At 32.9% G+C, this 26,789-nt stretch overlaps 2 protein-coding genes across 6 annotated transcripts; both read right to left on the reverse strand.

The window, feature by feature from the left end:
* Nucleotides 1-617: 617 nt before the first annotated feature.
* Nucleotides 618-10,213, reverse strand: LOC123885203 (syntaxin-81). 4 transcript variants are annotated; one of them, XM_045934476.1, is made up of 8 exons: nucleotides 10,022-10,213; nucleotides 6,564-6,658; nucleotides 6,210-6,293; nucleotides 5,719-5,823; nucleotides 4,869-5,012; nucleotides 1,759-2,001; nucleotides 1,525-1,656; nucleotides 618-979 (listed from the first exon to the last, which is right to left on the reverse strand). In XM_045934476.1, the coding sequence occupies exons 2-8, from the start codon at nucleotides 6,639-6,641 to the stop codon at nucleotides 836-838; spliced, it is 930 nt and encodes a 309-aa protein (XP_045790432.1). In that variant the 5' UTR covers nucleotides 6,642-6,658; nucleotides 10,022-10,213; the 3' UTR covers nucleotides 618-835. The 4 variants fall into 4 exon arrangements, with proteins under 4 accessions (XP_045790432.1, XP_045790430.1, XP_045790428.1 ...); XM_045934474.1 differs by having other exon boundaries at nucleotides 6,564-6,641; nucleotides 10,058-10,188; XM_045934472.1 differs by having other exon boundaries at nucleotides 10,058-10,185.
* Nucleotides 10,214-12,750: 2,537 nt separating this feature from the next.
* Nucleotides 12,751-19,133, reverse strand: LOC123885201 (carbon catabolite repressor protein 4 homolog 5-like). Of its 2 annotated transcripts, none has more exons than XM_045934468.1 (14): nucleotides 18,834-19,133; nucleotides 17,658-17,821; nucleotides 17,239-17,304; nucleotides 17,093-17,145; nucleotides 16,776-16,857; nucleotides 16,504-16,550; nucleotides 16,075-16,162; nucleotides 15,780-15,872; nucleotides 15,646-15,678; nucleotides 14,240-14,337; nucleotides 13,995-14,127; nucleotides 13,693-13,778; nucleotides 13,530-13,614; nucleotides 12,751-13,237 (listed from the first exon to the last, which is right to left on the reverse strand). In XM_045934468.1, exons 1-14 carry the CDS (start codon nucleotides 19,006-19,008, stop codon nucleotides 13,151-13,153), a joined length of 1,290 nt encoding a protein of 429 aa, XP_045790424.1. In that variant the 5' UTR covers nucleotides 19,009-19,133; the 3' UTR covers nucleotides 12,751-13,150. The 2 variants fall into 2 exon arrangements, with proteins under 2 accessions (XP_045790424.1, XP_045790425.1); XM_045934469.1 differs by having other exon boundaries at nucleotides 18,843-19,127.
* Nucleotides 19,134-26,789: the final 7,656 nt, after the last annotated feature.

Raw genomic sequence — 26,789 nt, forward strand, 5'->3', positions numbered from 1 at the left:
TTTATCCCTTCAAATTTTAAGATTGTATTAGAGAAGACTTAAAAAAAAAGAGTAGACTCTTATCACATGACCGAGAGAGAGTAGATTCTTTCTTCTATTTATGTTTAAAGTTTTTTTTTTTTTTAAAGTAAACTACTGAATACTTCGTTCAGAAAATAAGGCCTCTAGATTGCATTTAAATGGCTTTCAAGGAAGCATGGAAAAGACCTCTAAAGGAAGAGATATGAAAGCACGCAACCAAATTGAATGTCAGAGCTTTCCCTGGGAAAGTGGCTAAAAATTTATAGGGACAAAAAAATTATTTAACCCTTAAAAAAATTTAAGATTGTATTAGTGCAGACTGAAACAAAAGTAGACTCTTCACTCTTCTATTTATGCCTAAAGTTCATCACAACTGCCACTAGAAAATTTATACATATCTGGTGTTTTTTAATGTGATAATTATTTTCATGTCAAGTTGTATTTTGTTAAGGAATTGCATTTTTCTATTAAAAATTGACGTATTTAATTGGCAATGGTAATAAAAGTTCAATCTCTTAAGGGGTTTATCCTAAAAACAGTCAGAAATCCCCAAATAATACTACTTATAAAAGATGTGACAATTCAAGTGTATAAACTTTTCAAGATCTCCAACTCTTGTATCAATTTATCATTATTGCCTTCATAAAGTTAATTGCTCAAATTGTTTGTTATATCACATTGCTTCCTCTAAATGTAAATATCAAGAAAAAGATACCTTTTGTAGTGGACAAATGCATATACTATAATCAGTAATAAGGAAAATTGAGACTGCTATATAAGAAGATACACACTGATAGAAGCAAATGAAAACAATTTAACTATACCAATCAAGAAAGATGATGGAAAAAGTGAGCACAAACAGAAATAGTAAAAGAAATGTTCTGCTGCTGCTATTCCGTTGAATGGCTTGTGAGAGTTCTTTGTTACCAAGCTCAACATTCTTGGTAGCTTCAACAGCCTGTAAAAGGAAGCACAAACATATTATGCATTAATTGTATGAAAATTATACAAAGAATATGGTTTTTAGTTTTAGGGGTGTAAGGATATTGATTATTTCTTGTAGTTTCAAAATTTTCAGTATTTTACTCATGGGGCACTTTTAATTGATTTATTTCAGGCTTTCATTCATTTAGGATTGCTATGCTAAATATTAGTTTTGCAGATTTAAGCCTTGAATTTAAGATTGAATCAAAACTTTGTTTCACCCTAATTCATATATTTCTTTCCCCATTCTACTCTAATTTTCTCCCTCTTTCTCTAATTTTCTTCCTAACTATTTCACGCCACCTAGCTTATGAAAGCTATAGATTTACGCTCTAAACCGGGGAAAGAATAGCTAGATAACAGAAACGTTTGGTTAATTTGGAAAATGTGGTTAACTGTGGTTCATGTCCCACTTGACAAAATATGTAGATCGATAAACACCCTTACAAGATCCACAAAAACATTAACTACAAGTTAAACCAAACAAAAAGAAGGGTGAAGAATTTGATGTAATCTAACCTGGTCATACAAATGTTCAATTTGTTGAGCTTGTTGCAAAACATGTGTAGCCATCAAGTGATTTAATGCAGACATTTCTACCATTTTAGTTTCAGTTTCTTGAACTGTGTCTAGAAGATTAGACAATTCCACCTACAAGAAAAGGAAAATTGGCAAAGGGATAGTTTTGAGAATCCAAAAATCAATAACAAAAATAAGTTGTATTCAAACTCAAAAGGAATAAATTTTTATCACCTGAAGGGCACGTGTTTCATCATCCAAGAGTTGCTGTTGGACTCTTAGAGGCTCACTGCGCAACTCATCTGGTTCTCTGAGCTCCACATCACCTGAATTAGAGGTTTCGGTAGAATCTTTCTTGGTTACACGATTAAGTTTTCTACGTGGTATTGCCCTGTTAATAGCATCCTGGAAGCGTATAGCTCTGAGTTGATCAAACTGTGACGTAACTGAATGAAGCCTCTCGCTTAAAATTAGAACCTAAAAAATAAAACAAACAAATTAGCACCCAAAAAGCAAACGGCATCTCAATTCATGAATGTAAATATTTAATAGTATTCTGGTGTTAGTTAGTGTTTAGTGTAACATCCATATCTTGTATTTTAAGTCAAAAAAAAAACATATCTTGTATGTGTGTTGTAGTATATGCCATTGTACAGGTGCTTGTATCAGGTAGTTAGAGTAGTTGTTAGCGGTTGAAACTGAATATGCTTAGCAGTTACCTTAAACCTCTACAGGCTTCATGCCTATAGAAAGCCAACTGTATACTCTGAAGTATATACGAATCTTTTTTTTTATCAACTCGCATGACAGAGACAGAGCACTTTCATTTCTCTCATCACATCCTCTCTTCACTAACTCAAAAGGGCCAAGCCACATTTTCACTCACTCGATCTCTAACATGGTATCTACTCTAGAGCCTCTACTTGGGCCTAAAATTTGAAATAATGGCATAACCACCAAGATCCACAATCTATTTATGGAGACATTGGTGCATAAAATCCTCTCTCTGGCTGCCATATTAGTTTGTGTAATATTCCAGTTTCCACTAGTCTTGTCTGGCACCTGTCAATTGACAATTTCACCCACTCTATTTCAGTCAAGCTAGCTGACAATTTTCCTGTCATCGAAACAGGTGGTTGAAGCTGATGGAACTCTAGATCTCAAATAATGAAAATAAGATTGAAATGGAGAAATATGTAATTGTATTGATTGAAACAGATGAACAATTACACAGTTTATGAAAATGGAGAATGAAAATAACAAAGATAACAAACTAGTAGAGAGAGTCTACTAGCCCCAAAGCACTAAGTGCCCCAAATCACTAAAAGTGATCCCATTAATTCTAACTGAAATTCTAGCTAAATTATTCCTTGTGCATAACACTCCTTATATAGTGGAGTAAGTCTTCATGCTCTCCATGCACTCATGCCACCTCATCACACCTTAGTTTTGGGCCAAAGTCAAGGCCCACTTTCACATTCAAGTCTCTATCAGAAGCTGTAATCAGGGTACACAAGCTTCATCATTTTTTTATTTTTTTTGTAAATCCTCATATTCCAGCACAATATACATCTGAAGCAGACCAAGAACTTGATGTTGTCACTGATGCTTTTGAGCTTACAAACTTTGCACAATTTCTCAATGAATTTGGCATCACTCATAGATTTACTAATATCGCACATCTAACTAAAATGGTTTGGCAGAATATAAACTGACAAATAGTATATAAAGAGTCACACTCTACTTGCTCATGCCTCCTACATACAGCTTTCCTTGGGATCTTAGTTTTTGCATTGTTCTATACCCTATCAACAGACTCCGTTCAGTTGCAATTTAATTCTATTTCTAATTTATGCTCAACAAGTTCCTACCTGATAACAAGGTTCTAAGAACATTGGATGTGCTTGCTTTTCATTTCAAGGCCTTCCAACATAAAATGGATTTCAGATCCAAGGAATGTGTTTTTGGGTTAATCATACAATCACAAAGGGTGGAAATGTCTTGCTAATGATGGCCGCGTCTGTGCATCTAAAGATGTTATGTTTAATGAGTATTGGTTTCCATATCCAATCCAATTTCACGCTACTTTTATGTCTCCTTCCTCTACCTCTTCATCTTCTCTATGACCAGCCTAGATCAAGTTATGCAAGTCGACAAGGGTTTACACAATGATTTATAAGCCAGTTAACAAGAAACAACTATTTGTTGCCAGTTTGATAGGAATCAACTTGGCAAACAAAAAAAATAAGTAATAATAGATGAAACAGAGGGAAAATAACACTGTAGTATTGATTGTATGATGGAAAACAAATAGAACCAGAATGATTCTACTTGAGAATTACAAAGGCGAATTAATGGAAATGCAGAAAAAAACAAAGAAATGGATAGTCTAGGCAATTCGACAAGCCTAGTGATCTCCCAAGCAACAAGCTAAATTCCAGTTTACCCACACCACGATAATTTCCCTCCTCAAATACAGTTGGATCTACTTTCTCTCTTCTGCACACCTTTCCCACCCTTCCACCTCATCAAGTGGGTCCCTCAGTTAGTTACTGAGATAGGGAGTGATTCCCTGTGGCCACTCTACCTTTTCTCGTATACATTTTTAACTCTATCACAGTTCCAATACAAAATCTAAGCATTGAGGCAAAGGCAAGCACTACTGCTGAGATTCTTTGGGTTCAATGTCTTAACCGAACTACAGGTTCCTACAGCAACTCCAATCTTGTTTTGCAACAATACAAGTGCGGTTTCTATTATCTCATAATCCAATTTTACATGTTCAGACCATGCATATGGAGTTAGATCCAATCTTTGTCCTTAAGATTATCAACAAAAAAAAAGAAAAAAGTCTTTGCCCATAAGAAAATTATAAAGAAAAATTTCATTATTTCTCATGTCCCTTCATAGGATCAATTGGTTGACTCTCACTAAGCCTCTATCTACTACCAGCTTTTGTGATCCTTCCTCCAAACTTAGGGTGTTTATCAGACTTGATTTGCAGCCTCCGCTGAGTTTGAAGAAGGAAGGCTGTTAGTAACTAGGTATTGCAGTGTCGCTATTTATGTATAGCTTCAGTTAGCTATCGTATCAGGTAGTTAGCTGTTGTAACTACTGAGTCAGCTAGCAGATGCCTTAAGCCTCTTCAAGCTTCATGCCTATATAAAGGCTCAAAGTATATTCTGATGTGTATCAGAATATTTTTATATCTAAATTCTTATACTAGACCGTTCAGAAAATGTTTATATACAGTCCATTTGTGAGGGTAAGTTGGCAACAACATGCAGAAAATAAATAACTAATAAGTTAATAATTGAAAAAACTCAATAAGCACAAGTCCATACCACCCCATGTTTGTGGGCAATGGTGTCAGCGTTAGCCTTTGCTGTTGTGATGCCAAGCCAACCTTTTGAGTTTTCCTCTTCATTGTTTATACTATTCTTAAGAACGTCAATTTGTTCCTGGCAAGTTTTAATAAAAGCACTAACCTGCACCAGATAAGAACAAAATAATAGCACATCATAAGCAAAACTCTATACAATATTTCAAGATGTTTAGCTAACTTATATACAAACTTGCTGGCTCCATAAAGAGAGAATGCCTAAAGAAAAGCTATACAGAAAGGTGAGGATGCAAGACAAGAGACAAAAACTATGTAGTAGTTACATATGCAAAGGAAATAGGTTTCCCGTATCAAATTTCATAACAGGCATAAATAAAAATCTATTTTATAGATTGTGGTGAGCTAGCATTAATGTCAACAGCAGATGTAAAACCAAGTATGTGAAAAATCAACTTTTCACTGGTTTATGTGAACTTAATACTAATGTGATCCAATGTGATCACTAGTAGTCAATTCATAACTTAATACCAGCCTATGAAGTAGAATTTAGTTAGATCTATAAACATAAAATAATAATTCACAAGCCAATTTGCTAAGCTGGCTAATAAAACAAATTTAAATTGTATGTATTACATCATAGTGAGAAAGTTGTAAATTATCAATGTCAGAGGCAAACATACAGTGGAGTAACATGTGAAACTCCAAACTATTACCAATAACCAATCTGATTTAATAATGACGGTGATCAAGGCAGGAAATGTAATACCAATCGGTGATTTTCTGATTATTAATTAATTAACATGCAACAATACTTTCAAAACTAGCATATCAGCCGAAGTCACATGGCTTACTTCATTCTCAATGCTATCTCTCTCATGTTCCGTTGTTCGGTGCAGATCTGTATAGTCCTTTCTATGCTTTAACAAAAAATGGTCCAATTCTCCAATACTCTCGAGCTACTAACAACAAACAAGGAGAAGCAATATCAAATACACATCATTTAAAAGTAGTGTTGCTTCCTTTTCTTAATGAAACATCAATCATAAAACTCTACATGCAGCACAAACAGGATTGTTACTGATTATGCAGTGACTAATTTGGTTTTTCCATAAAGTAACTGGTGTTGTCAAATTGTGGCACTATAGCGTAGCGGAATTAGAACAAAATGTCACTATTCCATGATACACAATTTAGTACAAAGTGTTATCGTATAGTGGCTACTTTGGCGCTATAGTGTTGCACCATAGCGGAATTTGAACAAACGGCTATTTTCCACGATCCACAATTGACAACACTAAAAGTAACATAATGCCAGAAGTTAAAATATCAATGCTGGGCCTACCGTCTTATATGCAGCTTTGGTGAATGGGGACCTTTGTGGGGGTTTATGAATAATAAAAGATGCCAAAATGGATGCCAATTTAGCCTGCAAAAGAATGACAACACACGACATAAGATTCACAGTTCAAACCAACCAGAATAACATTGATCCAGCAACAGATAGCAATACTTAATGTTCCATTTTCAAGATTCATGATATTGAGGAAATTTATGTGCAATTCCTAAATATTTTTTATTGTAAGAATCATAGGAATTTTTTGTAAAGGAAAAGGATCATGATTTGAATTATAAGGAATTATAATAATGAATAGGAAGTTAAGAGAATGAGTTGAGGGTAGTGAAGCATCATATATACCTCATCATAACCCAAAGAGCGAGCACTTTGGCGCACGGCATCTTTGAAGTCCTCAGTCCTATCCCTTGCCTTTGCCATCTATGAATACCTCAAATCTGTTATCGATCAATCATAAATGGAGGTTCACAAACTCTTTGGTGTTCAACAAAAATAACTCCAAATAAAAAATTGTTATTAACTACTAAAAACTACATACAGACCGCACTAGCAATTGGAATCTCTAAATACATATATAAAATAATCAAATGAAAAGGATGGGTAAGTGAAACAAAATAAGACAATTGAAGTTACTTACAAAGGCCTCTTTTTTAATCTATTGTCACTATTTATGTCACGACCCAATCTCTGGTCATGACCGGCGCACAGGCCACCACTAACTAACCCTATATTTAGTCTGGCAAGCCTAATGCACTATAAAAAATATACTTATTTAAAAAAACTATCAACAAAGTATAAAAAAAACTATCTCATTTCATTATATACACATAGACCACATTATCTCTTCGTTGTGGCGAACGGATACCTATACCACATTATCTCTTCGTTGTGGCGAAAGGCTATACCACATTATCTCTTCGTTGTGGCGAACGGCTATACCACATTATCTCTTCGTTGTGGCGTACGGATATACCACATTATCTCTTCATTGTGGCGAACGGCTATACCACATTATCTCTTCGTTGTGGCGAACGGCTATACCACATTATCTCTTCGTTGTGGCGAACGGCTATACCACATTATCTCTTCGTTGTGGCGAACGGCTAATCTTACATGCCAAATTACTATGAACACTAAACTCATAGGCTAAATTATCTACTCACCATTTCTTATTATCACTCTATACTTGTGCACTATTCACACTTGTACCTGTCTAGATACATACTCTATTGATCTCAACATATATATTATAATCTTAATAATATGTCATTCTTTTCTAACTCTTTTCTGACCACACAAGTTCATTCTTATCTTTCCTTTGATTATAAGTTAAAAGGGATTATGCTGAGAAAAAAAACAAGTGTCTATGAACATTCTTCCTTATTCTCTAATCAATTTTCATCCTCTTATCTATTAGTTCTAAAATTGGAACTGTGATGAGTTTGTGTATGAATTATGGAATCAAACAGTGAATCATATAGTAATGAAATAGGAAAATAGAGTTTGTATTATTGGTACTCTGCAATTACAAAGAGAAAATAGCATAACAAACTGGTAACAAACTATCAGCAAGATGCTAATAGCCCCAAAAGCAACAAAGTGCTCCCTAAGTCACAAAGTGACCCCACAAAATAACCAATTCTCCAATGAATATTATTCCCTCACTGACACCACCTTTATAGCACTCACTCTCATGCACATCATCACTTGTCCACCTCATCATTCCTAATTCTCTTTCCTTTCTTTGGTTTGGGCTCAGCTTCAAGGCCCATCTCTTGATCCATGTTTCTATCAAACTGACACTACCTTAATAATGAAATTATCATCTATTGTTAAGCTATAGAATTTGTGAAAAGATTCACAACAGAAACTGTGAGAAAGAAGAAGTGTATTCCATTCAATATGAATACTACAAGAATTATAAGCTCATATATTTAGTATAGAATGAGCTGCACTGTTGGCATGAGTACAAATTCGTTACACAGAATAACAAACTTGAAGTGAAAGGAGGGTACCCAATAACAAACTAAGACTAGTAACTACTATGTGGTAAAGTCTAACAATGTAAGCTGTAAACTGTAAAACTATATTCTTATCATGTACCACTAAGCCTACATTACTTTAGAACTCATAGAACACAATTTTGTGCCAAACTATAAGGTTGTCGCCACTGTCAACAACATTAAAATCCAGGACAGCTGCTGTACTTATAAGGAACTTACTAAAATGTCCAAACAAACCATTCTACTTAATTTACTACAATCTAACCATTTTAATATCAACTAACCCAGAATCTCAACTAGATTGTAATTAGATTATGACAGAATATGAATCTAACATACTCTAATTTCTACACTGAAGTCTCTAACCATAATTTATCATAAGTTGGGGTAGAATTTCTTAACATTCCAACACATGCAACTTCTAACAATGGTAGAATTTCTTGAACATTCCAAAACATAATAAATTGAAGTATATAAATTTAATTAACAAGCTAAGACATAAACAATTAAGAACTAAATTCATATATGATTGATTCTACGGAACATCAATAGTTGATCTCGGCCTCAAATAAATGAGCATATATTTAACATTAAGGTATTCTAATCTAACTTCACATAATGTTAATTCAACCAGTTGATTCGACGAGTTACTAAACACACAATTAGAAGTGTAATAATATACTTATTATTATTAAACCTCTTTGTCTAAATTTTATTTTTCCCAAAACCTCTTTGGTTAAAAGCAGTTGGAGGTATCAGGTTCACTCCGGACAAAAGAGGAAAAAAAATTAATCTAACAAACTAACAACTAACATTTCAAGAAAAAACATCAATGATCCATCAAAAAAATTGAACTAAAAATTGTATGGTAGCACAATTTGATGATAACATAATGAATTATTCGGAATTGAAATTGTATGGTAACGAGTAAATATGAGAGAAATGAGAAAGTAATAATAAAGATCTAGCATAAAATGTTAATAATATTATGATAATGAAGCTAAAGAAAACACAGATCTAAAAGAAATTGAGCTTAGAAGGAGAAGAAGAAAGGGGTTACCGTAAGGTTTGTTGTGGTTGAAAGAGGTAAAAGAATGCTTAAAGAAGAAAACGAAGGAGGGAAGAGAAGAGAGTGAAGAGTGAAGATGAATGAATGTGTGAGTGTTTGTTTATATAGTGCCATGTGGGACACGCCACGAGATACACGCACATTTCTTCGACGGAACCAATGAAATCAAAAACTATTCAGTATTATTATTCACTTCACGCCCACAAACTAAGAACTCAACAACGGATCAGGATTAGCTGATTTTAGACATATTTGGATTCTCTAATGGATTCTCTAACTAGTTGGAAGAAGCTTATTCTCCATGAATATATTACATGTACTTAGTGTTAGAGAAGAATTGAAAAGATTTTGGAATCATGCTATGGAGAGAGTGTGGGTTCGGAGAGTTCCAGAGAAGAAGAGAGAAATTCCCCTGTTTTTGCTTTCTTTCTTTTCTTTTTTTTATTATTATTATTAATCAATTGTGTCAATTGTATAATCAATTGTCAATTGTATAATCAATCAATCAATTTAATACAATTAGAGTCAAATGAACGAAAATCCCAAATCATGAAACCCTAACAATGATTTCATAACATAAATATATTATAAATATATTAATCATAATCTCAATTGTATGTTCAATAATCAATTTACTACAATTAGCGTCAATTGAAAAAAAAAATCCCAAATCATGAAACCCTAACAATGGAAATTCAAAACAGAGAAGGTAGAGAGAGAGATGATACATGTTGCTTTATTGCAGAAGAGAAGAAGGGTCGCACCTAAGAGGCTGCCGCCGTTAGAATGCGAGGAGGCTGCCGCCGGTGGATTGCGACGAGGCTGAATGGGAGATGAGATCAGAGTGTTTAGAGAAGAGTTAGATGTGAGAAGGTTTTTAGGGTCAGTGTGCAAAACAAAACATTTAGAGGGGCTAAAACACAAAAAGATAAAAAAACATAAAAATAATTTGTTTTTCAACCCCCTTTTCCCGGATTATTGCCGATGTGTCTAAAAAAAATAATTAAGCAAAATGATTTATACAATGTATAATTATTAAACTCATGTTTTATATTCAAACGATTTATTCATAATTAATTTTCTCTTATTCATTCAACATTAATGTGAATAGATGTAATGTAACTATCCTTCATTTCTAACAAAAATTGCAATTTAAGATTTTAATTAATGTGAAAGAACTTATAATTATAAATGAGATTCAAGAGACAATAGAAGAAACTGAATTTAGTTTTTAGAAACAGACGTTTTCAGCCATTTGTTCAGTCAAAGTTCTGACACTCTCTCTCATTTATTTATACAAGTACAATTGTTTGTTTCTATGTCCCTCATTTCTTCTTCACACTGCAAAGTAATCACTTTTCTGCAGAAAAAGGAGTGAAAGCTGCATATATGTTTTCTAAGGTTTGAATGTTCTTAATGTTGTTTTCTTGTTGAGTCTTTTGCATGCAACTCAAACCACTTCATCAAAGACACAATAATTTGTGTCAAACCATTTGCATGAGAGTTACATCAAAATGGTATGTGTATTCACACCTTCATATAGTTTTTAGATGTTTCACATTTTTTTCATTTTTTTTTTCTACTTGAAAATATTCATTTTTCACCCTCTTTAGCTTAAAAAAATTCATGATCTTTCAAACCCTTCTTTAGATTTTGTTTCCTTTTCCTTATTCACATTTTGGTTCAAAATTTCAAGCTTTTTCTTAGGCATACAATGAAACAAGAAATGAAATCAAAGAGAGGAAATAAGAGAGTTCAACAAGACAAAGAAAAAAAGTTGAACAAAATGAGGAAAATTAGAATTTTGTATAGTGATCCTTATGCTACAGATTATTCAAGTGAAGAAGAAGAATTGATTTTGAGAAATGATTATCAATTAAATGGTTCAAAGAAGATTGTGAAGGAAATTTTTGTTCCATTTATGCCCTTAGCTTATGATAATAAGAACATTAAGAAGAATGCTTTTGAAGATGTCAAAGAAGTGTTAATGTTTCAAACATCTCCATCATCTGTGCTTGATGTCACTGTCACTGATACAAAAGCTGCAAAAGATATTAATGACATTAATGGTTTAGTCAAAAAAGAAGATATCAAAGAGTTCACAAGTGGTGGAAAAGGAGTTTGTAATAAAGAAGCTATTTCAATTCAATATATGCAAGAGGAACCAAATGTGGCATCATTAGTTGGTCATGATCTTTATTTTTTGGATGAAATGGAAATGTTGTTTGGTGATGGAGTTTGTAACTTGCTGGAAAGTGATGAGATTAATTGTGGCTCTATGTGGAAGGTAGAACTTGATAAAGGTTGTACCATTCTTCCACATATTGATTGTGATTTCAATGATACTGAGCTAGGTTGGATTGATGAAACTCTAAATTGGGATTGCCACTAAAGTTTTGCATCTATCTATTCTACTAAAAGTCCGGTGAAATATCACGTATATGTTTTTGCGGAGTTGGATTTGCTGCAGTCATAATTAGACGGTCTAGAATTCAAGTTTGATATTTTAGAGTTTATAAAAAATTCAAAAGTTGTATGCTTTCTGTAGCGTCTTATCTCGATCGAACAGTCATTGATATGCAAATTGCTTGAATTTGTGAATGCAACAAACTCAGATCCCTATTTTCAGTTGCACAAGATTTTTACTAGTTAATATTTAAGGGCTAAAAAAACTATTGTCAACACTAGTTTTGTTAATGTGATGGTGTAAAAATGGTAGCTACAATTGCAAGGCATTTTTTATTTTGAATGAAGTTACAATTACAAAGCATGTAAACAAGGATTTGTTCTATGTTCTCTATTGACATGTTGAGTTTTTCAAATTTTAATGTAACAATGTAAACATGAGATTTTAATTTGTTTCACTATTTGTCTTTAGACACATTGTATTTTCCTTTTATTTTATTTTACTTTAAAAGGACATTGCTTTGTTTTGGCTACTACTGATGAATGGAAAAGAAAACAAACAAAAAAAGAAAATATTAAAGCAAAGTTAAAAGGAAAAGCATGACAAGAACTAGGAAGATATGTTCCTTAAAAACAAAGAATTAGGGAGTGTTTTCCCCTTTCACGTAAGCATAAAAATGGCAAAATTAAGCAAGAATCATTTAAAACATTCTCACTTATTCCTGAAAATATTCATATTCAATTCTATTTTTTTAAAGTTTATGTCAAATTTCAACTTAGTTTTCGTAGTCAGTAACATGTGAGGAGTTTGAAACTCATTGGATTACTTTTGACACTTTCTCTAAGGGCATTTCTGAAAATAAGTGACTATTTGTCCCAAGAAAAGTTGAACCAAACAAAGAATAACATTTGAAAAAAATTGTGCTCACAAGAAAAAGCCACAAGCATTATGTTGCTAACCTTTCAAACAAACAGATATTTACAAACAAAAATAATTGTTTCCATACCATTATATCAGTAGCTAAGAATAGGATACAATATATATCCATTCTCCAAAAAGTCTGCTAGAAACAACTATCATGGATTGATAAATAATTGAAATAACTTATGTTGAATACAGTTCTAAGTTCCTACCTAAAGGTGCTGCAATTATTGACAAAACCTTACAAAAGAATAGTGTTAATGATATGAATTATTCTCAGAAACAATAAGTTATTTTGGATATATACCAACTATTCTCTGAACCTCACAACAGGATGTTACCTAGCATGTTCACAAGGAGAGTTTGCAATTTGCATTGTTGCATTGTTTCGAAATATCAGGAGCAATTCAAAGTTTGGTTTCATGATGAGGAAATGAGCAGTTCAAGAACAGGTCTTGAAACTGAAAATGCTCCAACAACTCCTCAATTTCCATACTTGTCAATCAGCTTAAGGCTCTGCATGCATACTCTAGGGAAGATCACAAGAATCGGAACTTTCATCACGTTTTGCAAAGGCCAATTCACATACAATGGCGAGGTGATCACTTCCCCATTTCTGTAGGGCACAAAAGAATCATAAAGATATTGATAAAACAATACAGAACAAAATACATAAGCATACATACAAGCTATGAAGCAATGACACATGCATGGACAGCAGACACCACTGACATGTCAATACCAATAATAACTTAAAAAATGGAAGAAATTGAATATACGTGTATTTCAAGTATTTCTGCCGTGCCGTTGTCTGACATTGACACGTGTCAGACACAAGACACATATTTAATCTAAAGTGTCGGTGCTAGTGATACATAGCATACAAGGCCATGTTTTATGTATAGTACCTCGTTAGGGAGTCCTCTAGTTCTTCTAAGAACATCAACGGGCAAGGTTTCAAGAACTCTGATCGGGATAAGTTCCTCGGAATGCCTGCTTAACACTGACATCAGTAACAAAAAATTGTAAATGCAAAACTTTTTGGTGTTCAGTATGGAGTATTATAACTACCAGATATAATCAACAGTTCCCATGAACTTAGAGTGGTATGACGTTGCCAAGGGCTCCCCAATATCATCTCTTGTTCTATGCTTTCCCTGTTAAATGACACAGGAAATATCACCTTTGTCTTAATATCCAATAAAAAAAATTCCAAGGGAGTTTGACATATCAAAGTTTCAGGGATAAACTTTCTATCTTAAGCATAAAAAATAAGAAAATTGCTCAAATAGATTATCGTAAATTTGTAATTATTATATTGAAGTTGGATTGAACTCAGCAAATATAAATGGCAGATTCAAACAACAACATACAGGAACACCGCTATAAGCACTGCGGAGCTTGAGTTGGTGCTGAAGACGAGTGACTCCTTTTGCCCCAGTTGCAAGGATTAGTTCTTCCGCACTCCATTTGGGTAGCAGTTGCCTTGAAACCGACATTGAAATGCTGCACCAGATACACACCCATGTAATTATCATAGAATACCAAACACGTAACATATGTGAACAATGACATATATAGTAAATGAGAATAAACTTTGTACAGACTCAAAAACAACCTAGCATCATCACCAATCTTCGATTGGAATACTCTGTTATTGGGCCGGATTTCAAGCTGTCCTGACATATTTCTGCGATCATGTAATTGAATGTCTAACTGCAATACAATAAATGTTGCACTAATTTAATAAATACTATTATAAGTGATGCAAACCAGAGATCATCTCGAACAAAACAAAGCAATGTAAGAGAACTATTATAAAACTGATGATTATTGATGAAGGAAAAGAAATAGCATGAATATTTTCCCAGCTCAGAGAAGATTGCACTCTCTGGCCTAACAGAATATTACTATCATCACCATATCCTCTCATTCTCCACACCTCTCCTATATAACGGGAAGCCTCGTGCAGGTAATTCCATTTTTCTCTCTCTGCCACCTCATCATTCCTTCTAGATCTCCTCTCATACACTCTACGACCCTCCACTAGGCTCGTATCACCTTCTACCATTTTGAGCTTGCTAATTATTATAACATCCCCTAGGCTCGTATCACCTTCTACGACCCTCCCCTAGGCCCATATCACCTCCTACGACCCTATCAAAATAGTCTCGTTAATGGTACCCTCCTCCTGAACAATAAAATCCACCCCAAATGGAATAAGGAGGGATAAGCTGGAAAGGTGAGGGAAGGAATGTAACAAAACTACCATTGCCCTGGTTTGGAAAATTAATAAAGGAAAAGAACAGAACTATATTACCTCTTGCATATATTGAATTGAAATATCTCCTTTATTACCCTCTCATTCTCCACACTCTCCTATATAACAGGAAGCCTTGTGCAGCTAAATTCCCTTTTTCTCTCTCTGCCACCTCATCATTCCTTCTAGATCTCTTATACACTCCATATTTTGAGCTTACTAATTACATCATCCCCTAGGCTCGTATCACCTTCTACGACCCTCCCCTAGGCCCGCATCACCACCTACGACCCTATCAAAATAGTCTCGTTAATGGTCCCCTCCTCCTATACAATAAAATCCACCCCAAATGGAATAAGGAGGGATAAGCTGGAAAGGTGAAGGAAGGAATGTAACAAAACTACCGTTCCACTGGTTTGGAAAATTAATAAAGGAAAGGAACAGAACTATATTAAATTTGAGTTCCTCCATTCCATTAGAATCTATGGGGGGAAAATAAATTGTGCCTTTGGGAGGAGTAGAGGAGGAAATGTATCCGTTAATTCTTCCCTTTCTTAGATATTTTTAAACTCCAAAACCGGGGAATCGATTCTGCTTTCCCTTATTCCCTTTCCATTCCCGTTACAACCCATAATCCAAACAGAAACAAAATTATTTACTGAAGATCTGAGATTCTGTCCATTTACTTAATTTCTCATATATAACATAACAGATAAAGCTTAAAAGCTTGGGAATATACCATGAAGAGGAGATGCGAAACTCACCTTGGATGAAGACAGAAATTTATATATTGCACTCTGCCACACAAGAACAAACAAAGTAGAAGCTATGAAGTAACAGCACACTGGACAAAAAATATTAACAGTAACAAACTGCATAGTACAAAGAATGACCTTACCTGTGGAAGACTGTTCATATCCCCAGCTAAAATAACAGGGATGTTGCCCCATTTTTGTGATAACTTGTAAGCATTATCAATTAAAAGTCTGACCTGTCCATTATGTCATTACTATAGATTAGACCACTTAATTAACTATAGACAGTGAAATTGTTTGAGGGGGGAAAATGGTTTGCAATAATCCGAGCACAGAATTTAAAACTTCAGGGAAAAAAAAATCTCAAGCACAAACACAAATCCCTACAAATACAACAATCAGTATAGAGCTACCAAGTTAGTAAAAAAAATGAAGTACCTGGCCAAGTTTAATGTCACCACGGTTAGGGTTAAAAAGCACGTGTATATTTCCTATTACAAATCTTTTGTTTTTTGTTGATTGTTCCCTGCAGGTTTAGATCAAATTAGTTATGAAGCATAAAATATGAGAAATACATGGTCATGAAATAGGCACCATATGTGCATGCATGAGAGTATATCTCATTCTTTCGAAAATTTTCACTTTGTAAAACCTTTGCTGCTAAATATTGGATAAAATGAACGTTATCAGAAGAGTAAGAAATTGTAATGAATAGTTACACATTGGTATGCAATAATTAAATATACATTAGTAATAAACCACTACAGGAAGCTTGAATATAAACATCCCAAATATTACATGAAAAGATATGTTCAAAACTACGGATAATTTGTTCACATTACCCATTTTATACAACATAAAACTTACTCTGCTGTTAGTTTACTTGTGTCAGATTCTGAATTATCATTGTTTACCTGTAAATAAATTGGGCAATAAAGGGTAATGAGATATAAAATCAAAACCTAAGATAATTGATCTACTGCAACAAGAACATACTTACGAATAGTAATATATAGAATAGTACTGGGTAAAAATTTGATTAACAGATCATAAGTATATCTAATAAAAGAAAACATAGCAAATATAAAACATGGCAATTAGGAAACAAGTTAAAAAAAAATAAAAACAAGTCTATATACCTCCAAAACACAAAGTTGAGCAACATTATTACGCATACTAAATTTCTGGAACTCTAAATCTTCGTGATGCAAAAGATTGAATCTGCATTCAAATTTTGAAAATATACTACATTTAGGCCAAATTGGAACTGTATTTTTTCAGTTGCTATGTTCTATGATTTGCAAATCTTTGATCTATTGGCTTTCCTTTGTATCTAGGAATGCTTAGGTGTCTGATTTACTTATTGACAAAGGTTATGAATGTAAGATATCAAACAAACTAACATTAGACACAAAAGCCTAATTATCTAAATTATTTAAGGGTAATGGAAACCTACAATTTGTCTTTCCAAAATATAGCACATCCATCATTTGCTTCCCCTGTGCGAGGCTGTGAATATTTGTAACAATTACCCAGGTAAGGAAAATTAAGTAATGTTTGGACATTAAAAACTATGACCGTTCAAATATGTATATAGTGTACCTTGTAAACACTTTTAAAGCCATTTTTCTGAAAAAGATTATCCAAATCATCAAAATGATCAACCTCCTGCAGACATTGGATATATTGAAATCAATTATCGACAGTTTAATTCTAGGATGCATGAAATCAATTATGTACCAACTGGCATTAGCATCAGCATAAGTGCATAACTTGTACCTCCACAAAACTTGTGAAGCAACAGTAAAAAATAACCACAGATTCTAATCACCTTTGTTACATGAATACAGAAAACCAAAAGTTGTAGCTAAATACAAAAAACTATGAACAACTCTTCTTTTTCAACATTCTGAGGTTCAGTAGAGATGTATAAATGATTAATGTAAAACAGTTGTACGTCTGTAACAACATAATAAGCAAAGCTATACAGTGTATAACACAAGGAAGGATTATTAAATTACCTGGAAACAGAGTATGCTTGCACTATAGCTATTGACCTCTTCAAGTATAAGCTTCTTACGTCTACCCCAATCCAAGAAGCGGCGTGGGATATTAGAATACAAATCCAAATGATTTGATGCATTTTCAACACCAAGTATATTGTATGAAACAACTACAATCGTATCTGCGAGACAGAGAAAGGGTTCAAAATAGTGAATACGAGATAAACACTATCTACTCTAAAGTCTAAATGACAAACACTTAATCACTAGCTCCAAAATATGGAATAATCTTTGCCATCTTCATAGCAGAAAGTTCATTAACGGAAACAAACCACTACCTATGACCAATCAAATTCCATCATTCTTTACATTCATGCCACTTTTTTTTTTGGTAAAAATGACATTATAAATAACTGGCAATTAGGATCATAGACACCGAACAGAGCGTGCATGAACACGAAAGAATGGCATCTGTTTGTTAACAACAATGCAATGTTTCAAAAAAAGTCAGACAATCGTGACTGTGGCCATGACTTCAAGATTTTTGATATCTACACGATTGCATCACACCCACAAATGCGGCTGCATCGATCACATTTAACCACAAAATTTATGCAACATTAACAATCTCAGCACAACTGCAATTTAAAACCTTACAACAATGCTACTCGCTACTCAGTACCAAAGATTTGTTACCATAGTGACTATATATATTCCATAAAAATATTGTCTAAACAATAACTATCTATCCTCAATCAATCACACTCTACAAATCACAATCTTACTTTTATTTTGGTCTTAAACCTATGGTTCTCGGTGGTAGGGGGGCCTGGTAATCTATAGTTCGGCAAAGGTAAATAAAGTCTGGAAAAAAATTGTTCCTACCAAGAATCAAACTCGGGTTTTCCCGAATGATTCGTCCTGGGGGAGCTCATTACCCAATTACTTAGTTAAATCACAATCATAATCTCACAATCTTACTTTGTGTAATGATTTTTCATACTAATTTTTATTTTCAGTATTAAATTCACCATTTTAATTCCTCAATTAAAGTCTCAACCAGAGAAATTTAACACTTAAGCTTAAATACCAAACAATTTGAGCTTTTTAGCACAAAACTTGAATCACGTTTGAATGCAAAATTTCAGAGTCAAATAAAAGTCAAAATTGATTAATATTAGAACAAGTTGATACCTTTCTGACCTTTGCAGTCAGAACAATCTTCGGAAGAGAAAACCCATTTTCTAGAAGAAGAAGATAATTCGTGATTAGAGCTGGAATATTCGAACCGAGAATGTTTTCTTCGCTTTGACTGATAATTACAGCTTGAACTTTCCGGTGGAAGATGTCCCCGTTTTCGACGCACCATGTTACCGGCCGGAGAAGAGGATGACGGTGGCGCGTGTGATGAATTAGGGTTCAGGAAGCTGGTGGTTGATTCAGGATACGAAGTCGTTAAACAGGTACTAACTTATTTTTCTAAAATAAAAAAATAGTAATTTTTTTTTGACAAAAAAAATAGTAGTAATTAATTAAAATAGAGGCCACAACGAAGGAAAGTCGTTTCCTGGAGGCCACATCGAGTAAAAATAGAGGAAGTGTCCAACTTCCGATGATTGAGTAAGGAAAGCAGGAACCAAATTATGACAGGCTAACCGTAAGAAAAAGATGATCTTCGCATGTAACTACTTTACTTTAAATAAAATGCTGAAAGTCAAAAGTTTAAAAATAAAAAGATGATATTTGAATATAACTACTCTACTTTATTTAATTACTAGCATTTTAATTTTTGAAGTAGCAAAATTTGTTACACAGATTTTTAAAGACAAAATAATTCGGTGTGACTTAATAAACATATTAGTGTAATTTATAATTTTTTGTGTTAGATAATTATGAAATTTGAAATATTAAAATGTTAATTTTTATACTAACTTTTTAACCCGTGCTTGGCACGGGTCCGAATACTAGTATATTAAGCAAAGGAATATATTAAGGCCCTGTTTTTTTTTTAAGGAATATTAAGGTCATGTTTTGATTAGCTTATTTTTTAGTTTATGTAAACAGCTTATGCAATTTTTATGTATTATTATAAGTTTGTCAAGATAGTTTATGATAAAATAGCTTATAAAAGTACAATTTTCATTAGCGTGTACTTATAAAATAACACAAAATTTAATTTATATTGCATAAGCTGTTTGTGTAAACTAAAAAATAAGCTAATCAAAACAGGACCTAAGTGAAATTGTCGTCTATAAATGTAGAATAATATTTTAATTATTTTTTAATCTACTACTACAAAAAAAAATTAAAAAATATATATAAAAAATAATAAGATAAATAAAAAAAATGATATGCTTAAAAATAGAAATAAAACAGATTATAGATTGGAACAAAATAGAAACAATCTATAAAACAAAAATTAATACATTATTCAATTGACAAATTTACTTCAAAAAATGTTCCAAGAATGACTCGGTTTAAGTAGCTAGAAAATATTTTAATGCTATTGACTATACTATGAATCTTTTTTATATTAATTACAAAAATTTATATTTTTATGCTATTTGCAATTTAGGATTATATTTTGGAAAAATGTGAATTTTTATTTATTAAAAATGGCCACTTTTTATATTTGTATGTGGCCTCCAAAAATTCAAAGCCGGTCCTGATGTTATATCATTAAAAATTAGTAGAATATTGCTCTAAACCGAACAAAATTCATAGAAGTAGAGATAGGCAAAAGTAATGATAGAAAAAAGTAGATTGATTTATTTAATTTCATTAGAAAATCTAAAGACAAATAAATTTCAATAATAAAGAATGGTGGTCAATAGAATAATACAAACATTCACAAATATAAGATATTCCTCTCTGTTGCCACTGTCGAAAATCCTCTCCTCCATCGTCGCTACAAGCCTCTTTGTCCCTCTCCATGTGGTGGTCGCAAAAAGGCCACTAGATTGTTTCTTTCGTAATTTTAGAAAGAGTCACAAAGGAATGATGAAACAAGTTTTAATGCATTTTTAAAGGCCACTAGAATGTTAAATTTTTAGAGGATTTACATTTCGAGAGAAGGAAAAATAATGAAGATTTAATTTTAAGGAGAATAAAGGACTTATCATAGATTAAAAATAAAATTGACCTTTTGTGTTTGAGTGTTTGCCATAATATAAAAAATGTTAAATTAAAAAATTAGTAATTTTTGAGTGATTGCAACTGATATAATTAGCTCTAATGAATATGATTTGTTCATATCTAAATCATATAAATCACTTATTTGAAAATGACATTTGAATACAAATAAAGTGCAACATGTACATTGGGAGGGCATTCAAGATACCAAGTTTAAGAAATTAAGCATTGTAGTAAACCATCAAGTGATACAAAAACGAATTTTGCTTTGCTACCGTCACTAAGTTCATGTTGTCGCCGCGTCGGTAGTAAATATTGTGTGGGAGAGGAAATGAATAGCCTTCATACTTAGAGAGGCATTCATTGTCTAATACTCTAATGTACGAAAACATCTGAGGGTATTTTTGCACATGATTGTCAAACTCACGCATAGATTAGTACGAGCTTACAAGTTTAGGAGGCCAAAACGAGTTGACCCGCACTCATACTTGCTTTCATGGTAGACTCATGAGTTTGATGCGACTTTACAAGTTCAAGGAATTTTGGAAGAAAAAAAACCCAAGACATATTGGGCCTAATCGTTTCATTTAGAAAACCCTAAAAGGAAATTAGAAGATCTTTCTCTCTGTATCGTGTTTGCACCACATGTTTCTTGTTGTCTCGTATTCACTCATCTGGTTTGTGTTCCTTTTTGTTTCGTACTCTTTCTTTGTGTTGTGTTTTGTGCTCCATTCTTCGTTGATTATTTTATGTGTTGTTCTTTCATGCGTGTTCTATTTTTATTTCATTGAGTTTCTCTTTTCATTTTGTTGCATAATTTTTATTTTTTTTTATTTTTTGCCGTATATATGTAGTAGGAAGGAATTATGACTCTATCTACATTGTGAATTTTATTATGGAATTTTTTTTTTGTAACAACTTTATTGTGGAGTTCGAAATTATAATTTTTATGTTAATTGGTTTTTATTATGTATTTGTATTATTTATATGGTTTTTTTAATTCATTTTTTATTTTACATTGGCTCTAATGTGAGTCTATGAGTCAAGTTTGTAGGTCGAGTCTACGAATCCTTAGCCAGTCTATATACATTCTCGCGAGTCCGACAACTAATTCCACCATGTTGGTATATGCCTCGAAATCTCAGTTACAAGAAGTCAGAAAAATCTTTGTTGAATCTTTTTGCATCTTTGATGTTTTGAAGATTTTTTGGAAAAAAAAAATATTTTCTTGGAGGACATTCTGACTTGGATTTGTTTTATTTTAAAACAGATTTGTTACTAATTTTTTGGCATATATTTTTCTATAAATAGGGAGTGCTTTATTCATAGAAAAATTGAGAAAGAGAGCAACTCAAGAAAATAGAGATGTAGAGCAAGGATTAGGGTTTGCCACCACACAAGGGCTAGTGTTTTAGAGAGGAAAAATGTTTTCTCTTGGTACAACTCTAGGGTGGGAGAACTATCTTTGTGGAACACCTTGGGAAACACTTATCAAATTGAGTCTCTTGGCCACGGGAAGAAATTCAGGATTTGGGTAGAATTAGGATTAATTCTTGTAACTCAATTGGAACTCTTTCAAAGTTACTCGTTTGATATAATGGAACGGAGGGGCTGCTCTCTCCCATAGACTAGGTCATTATTGGACCGAACTGGGTAAACAAATATCGTGTTCTTTCTTCTCCTTTATCTCGTTTATCTCGTTTATCGGTTATTATTATTATTATTGCTTATTCTGCTTAATTATTTGGTTGCCGTTCTATTGCTCCACACATCAAATTATTCATTGGTGTGATTTTAAGACGAATTCACAATACACCAATTCTTCTGTTGATGTAGAAAGCTTACTAGGAAATGGAGTTAAAGATGAACAACTTGATTCTGATACAAATTGTCATTGGGATTAAATTCTTGATGACATGAATGAGGAGGACTCTGATTTGAATATTGGTGGTTCTATTGGTGGAAAGTGGTGGTGTTAATGTTAGTGAAGTGAAAAATAGGAGGCTTAGATATTTTTGAGGCCAAACTATATATGAGGATTGAGAAAGTCATAAGTCATTATTGCTTGGGCCAACAAGAAGTTCACCTAAGTTCAATTCTACTGATTGTTGGTAGGGTTGGGAACAGGCCAGGCCTTGATAGGCCTGAGTCTGGCCTACGATTTTTCTTTAGGTCTGAGTCTGGCCTACGGCCTATCAAATGTCATTTTTTTTTGCCTGGCCTGAGCCTTTTAAAAGTCTGGCCTGACCTTGTAGCCTATTTAAAAGTCTGTGTTACATTAAAACTTCTCTATATAGTCTTTTTAAATAGGCTAAACAGGCCTTAAAAAGTTCACATTTAAATTTTTATAGTTTCTACAACATTAAGAAAAAGCTAATAATATGATTAGCACAATAATTAAAAACTACTAAAATAACAAATACGATTACGACAAAGTCGCCATAATACAAATTGTTTGCTAAGTGTAGTCAGCAACAAGCTAACAACCAAAATATAGGATGAGTTGCTACTTGCTCGAGAGAATGAGAGATGAAATGGAGATAAGATTTCTACTTTTAATTTATATGCCTGAAATATAAAAACAAATATATTTTCCCTGTTTTGTTAAAAAAAATAATATTTTCTCTAATATTTTGTATTTATATAAATAATATTTTTTTTTATAAGATATAAATAATAATTATTATAAACAGGTCGGCCTATCAGGCTTCGTAGGCCTTTTTAGAAGCCTAAGCCTGGCCTATTTATGTAAACAGGCCGTTTTCAAAGCCTAAGCCTGACATTTTTAATAATCAGGCCAGGCTTATACAGGTCAGGCCGAAGGCCCCTGTAGGCCGCCTGGCCTATTCCCAACCCTAATTGTTGGCCAGATATTTTGGTAATATTCCCAACCCTAATTGTTGGCCAGATATTTTGGTAATTTAATTTCTTTTCATTTGACTCTCATAAAATTTAAGGTAGATCCACCACCTGATTATAGAGGTCAATGCTCTAATGGGGAAGTAATTAGTACTAATGAAAATGGTACCACTTTTTGAAGTCTTTGGTGTAATTAAAAATTGGGAGTTTTTGGTGCGGGTCTATGTTGCCTAGATACGGGTACGGTATCCGGTACCGGTATTGGTACGCGGTACGACATTTTTAGAAAATTTAAGGTACGGGTACGTTAGTATAAAATATTAGAAAAATTACTTTTAAGTGAATTATTATCATCATGCTTTGAAGATTTAATTTTTTTTGTCTACCGTCTCAACTATTTTCATAAAAAATTAGAGATAATTGAAATATAATAAAAAATTATAATATTTTAAGATATTTTTCAACAGTCAATATGTTTTTTCCGTATTCATCATCATAAATCAACCGAATAAAAATGGGTACGGAATCGGTGCGTACCATACGAGTACCATGGAGTATCCGGTACTGATACGTACCCGGTACGAGTACTTCGCCATTTTAGAAGTACCCATGCTACATAGGTGCGAGTCTATTTAACTTAATCAATGTCATGAGTTCAATCTTTGAATTGAGTATGCAGCAGTGTTAAAACTTTTAGGGAGACATTGTTATTATAATCTCCGACTATGTCAAAATTGTAAATGTAATATAAATGTCCTTTTATTTTGTTAATTACCAATGTCATTTTTATTAGTCATTTTTGTTTTCAAAATTGCTTTTGGCTAGTCAATTTAGCCTTCAATGATGTTTTTCGTTGATCAATTTTTATATTTTTTTTGTAAACTAAATATATCATCCGTGCGCAACTGCACAAATTAATCTCCTCGAAGTAACTTAAATTCATTTAAGAGGTTGATCTCTCCCAATAAATGCTTCTCCATTCACATGAACATTTCATTGATCAATTTAGTTCATAAAACTACTAACAAATCAACCTTTTTAGATACTATTATAGTAGTAGTGTCTCACAAGTTAAGTAACCAAAACGACTTTCCTCTCAAAATGAAGTTTACAGGTGAAATTACTATGGAAGAATGGATCAACTAATGCCAAAAAATATAGCAAGAGGACAATCCAAATCTGACAGAGAATCTGAATCCAAAGTAATTGGAGCTGGACAAATACTAGAATTCAAAGTTTAATCTTCCTTGGAACTCAAATACAATGTCTTGTCACATAAATCATGGCTTTAAGGATTGGATAGAACATGTATTGTCCTTTCGGTTATAAATTATGGATAACATACATGGCAATCAGAGAAGTGATCAAGCATTTTTTTTTTCTTCTTCTTTCAACTGTTTGAAATTTTATTTGTGTTAGAAGTTGAGAGAGTAAATGAAAATTGCAACAGTACTGATGATCTCGTGGGAATCCTGCAGGCACTGCTGATCTTTTTTGGTACTGTAGCCATGATGTTTTGGTATGATGTCACTGATATTGAGTCATTCGTGATACGCTCCAAATTTCCATCACGGGTCGTGATAAAGTATGTTAAGAGTTTCATATTAGATAAAATAAAACATAAAAATATGTTTATAAAGTGAGGGATGTTTTCACATGTCGGTTTTATAAAGTTAAGTTTGACTCAAATTCTAATGGTATAAACTAAGTTTACTTGGCAAAATCAACTTTTTCTGGACTAAAATTCATAAAATTACTTGTTAGACAAAACTATTTAACTATGGATAAATTAATGTACCTATAAATATGATTTTTTAAGTTTCAAATTACAATGTGATCATTTGAGTAGAAGTAAAAAACAAAGTTATATGTAGTTTTCCTCCTTCTTTGTTTGAGGAAGTAAGACCTTGGTCACATTAAATGTTTTTTCTCCCCACACCCGTGAATCTTTTATCCCCTTGAATTTTCAATTTTGCCCTTGAAAAATTAATTCATTTGTTATAATGAGTCACATTAGATCTTAATTAATTAGGGCACGATAAAATTGTGAAGAATAAAATTAGGTGTTTAGTCTTTAATTATTTGATGAACACTTTGGTATACATGAGAATGGATCCTCTCAGAAAAAAAAAAAAAAAACTTTCAATTTTCCTCAATTTTCACTTTTCAACCATTGATCAACTTTATACTATTCTTTTAAAATTTAAATATTATTCTATATTTTGAATTCAATGGCTTAGATTCCCACATTATTTCCTCTAAGTTTTTTTCCAACATGAGAGGATCATTTATCGGTATACATCTTATTTGGATATGTATAGATACACTGCTGAAATGAATAATTCTCAAAGATCCAAAAATTATTTTTTAAAAAACAAATCAAAGTCCAAGTGTGACCAATTACGTGGAGTCACCCCACAATTCAAATCCTTTGTGTATATATACACACACTTGCTACATGATGGAAGAAGACAAATTTTCTATTGGAAAAAGTAGAAAGTATAGAGCATGAGCCATTGTTGAAAATCTAAACAGCACACAGTACAACATTATTTTAGGAGTAGTATTTAAGTCCCAACAAGAGGGAGGGGCCATTTTCATTTTGTATGTATAAGGTGGAGGAAGGAGGATTCTTGACCATATGTTGGTGAAAAAATAGTAACTAAGAAGCAAAATGGAGCTCCTTTCTTTCCAATACGAAGGGCTAAGTAGAGGCAAGAGCTGTCATCTCATGCATTCGGTTAACCTTAAATGTTTGTCTGTTATATACAACATAAGTTTGACCAAGTGCATGATGTGAGAGCAACTCTACCCGTCTGCTTAGTCCTACCATTGGACTGAAGGGAGCTCTATGTTTCACCTGATTTTTATTTATTTTTTTGCAGACATTTTTTTTTTTTATATTAAGGATGAACTCTTTTATTAATTTAATTTCTTTGAGTTGGTTTGTTCTTTCTCACTCTTGTGATTTATTTTTACTCTTTTTTTTGTTCATTCTTACTCTTGCAGATTTTCAAGCTTTGTATGATAAACCAAAGAGTCTTCCTACAACACAACATCATGTGTTTGCTTTGTTATGAGATCAAGCACAAGAGGTATCAGAAATCGGGTTCTTTCTGATGATGAAAATCCGATATTTTAAGGTCGGTAATGTTAGAA

This window comes from Trifolium pratense, linkage group LG5, assembly GCF_020283565.1.
Source record: "Trifolium pratense cultivar HEN17-A07 linkage group LG5, ARS_RC_1.1, whole genome shotgun sequence".
NCBI lineage: Eukaryota > Viridiplantae > Streptophyta > Magnoliopsida > Fabales > Fabaceae > Trifolium > Trifolium pratense.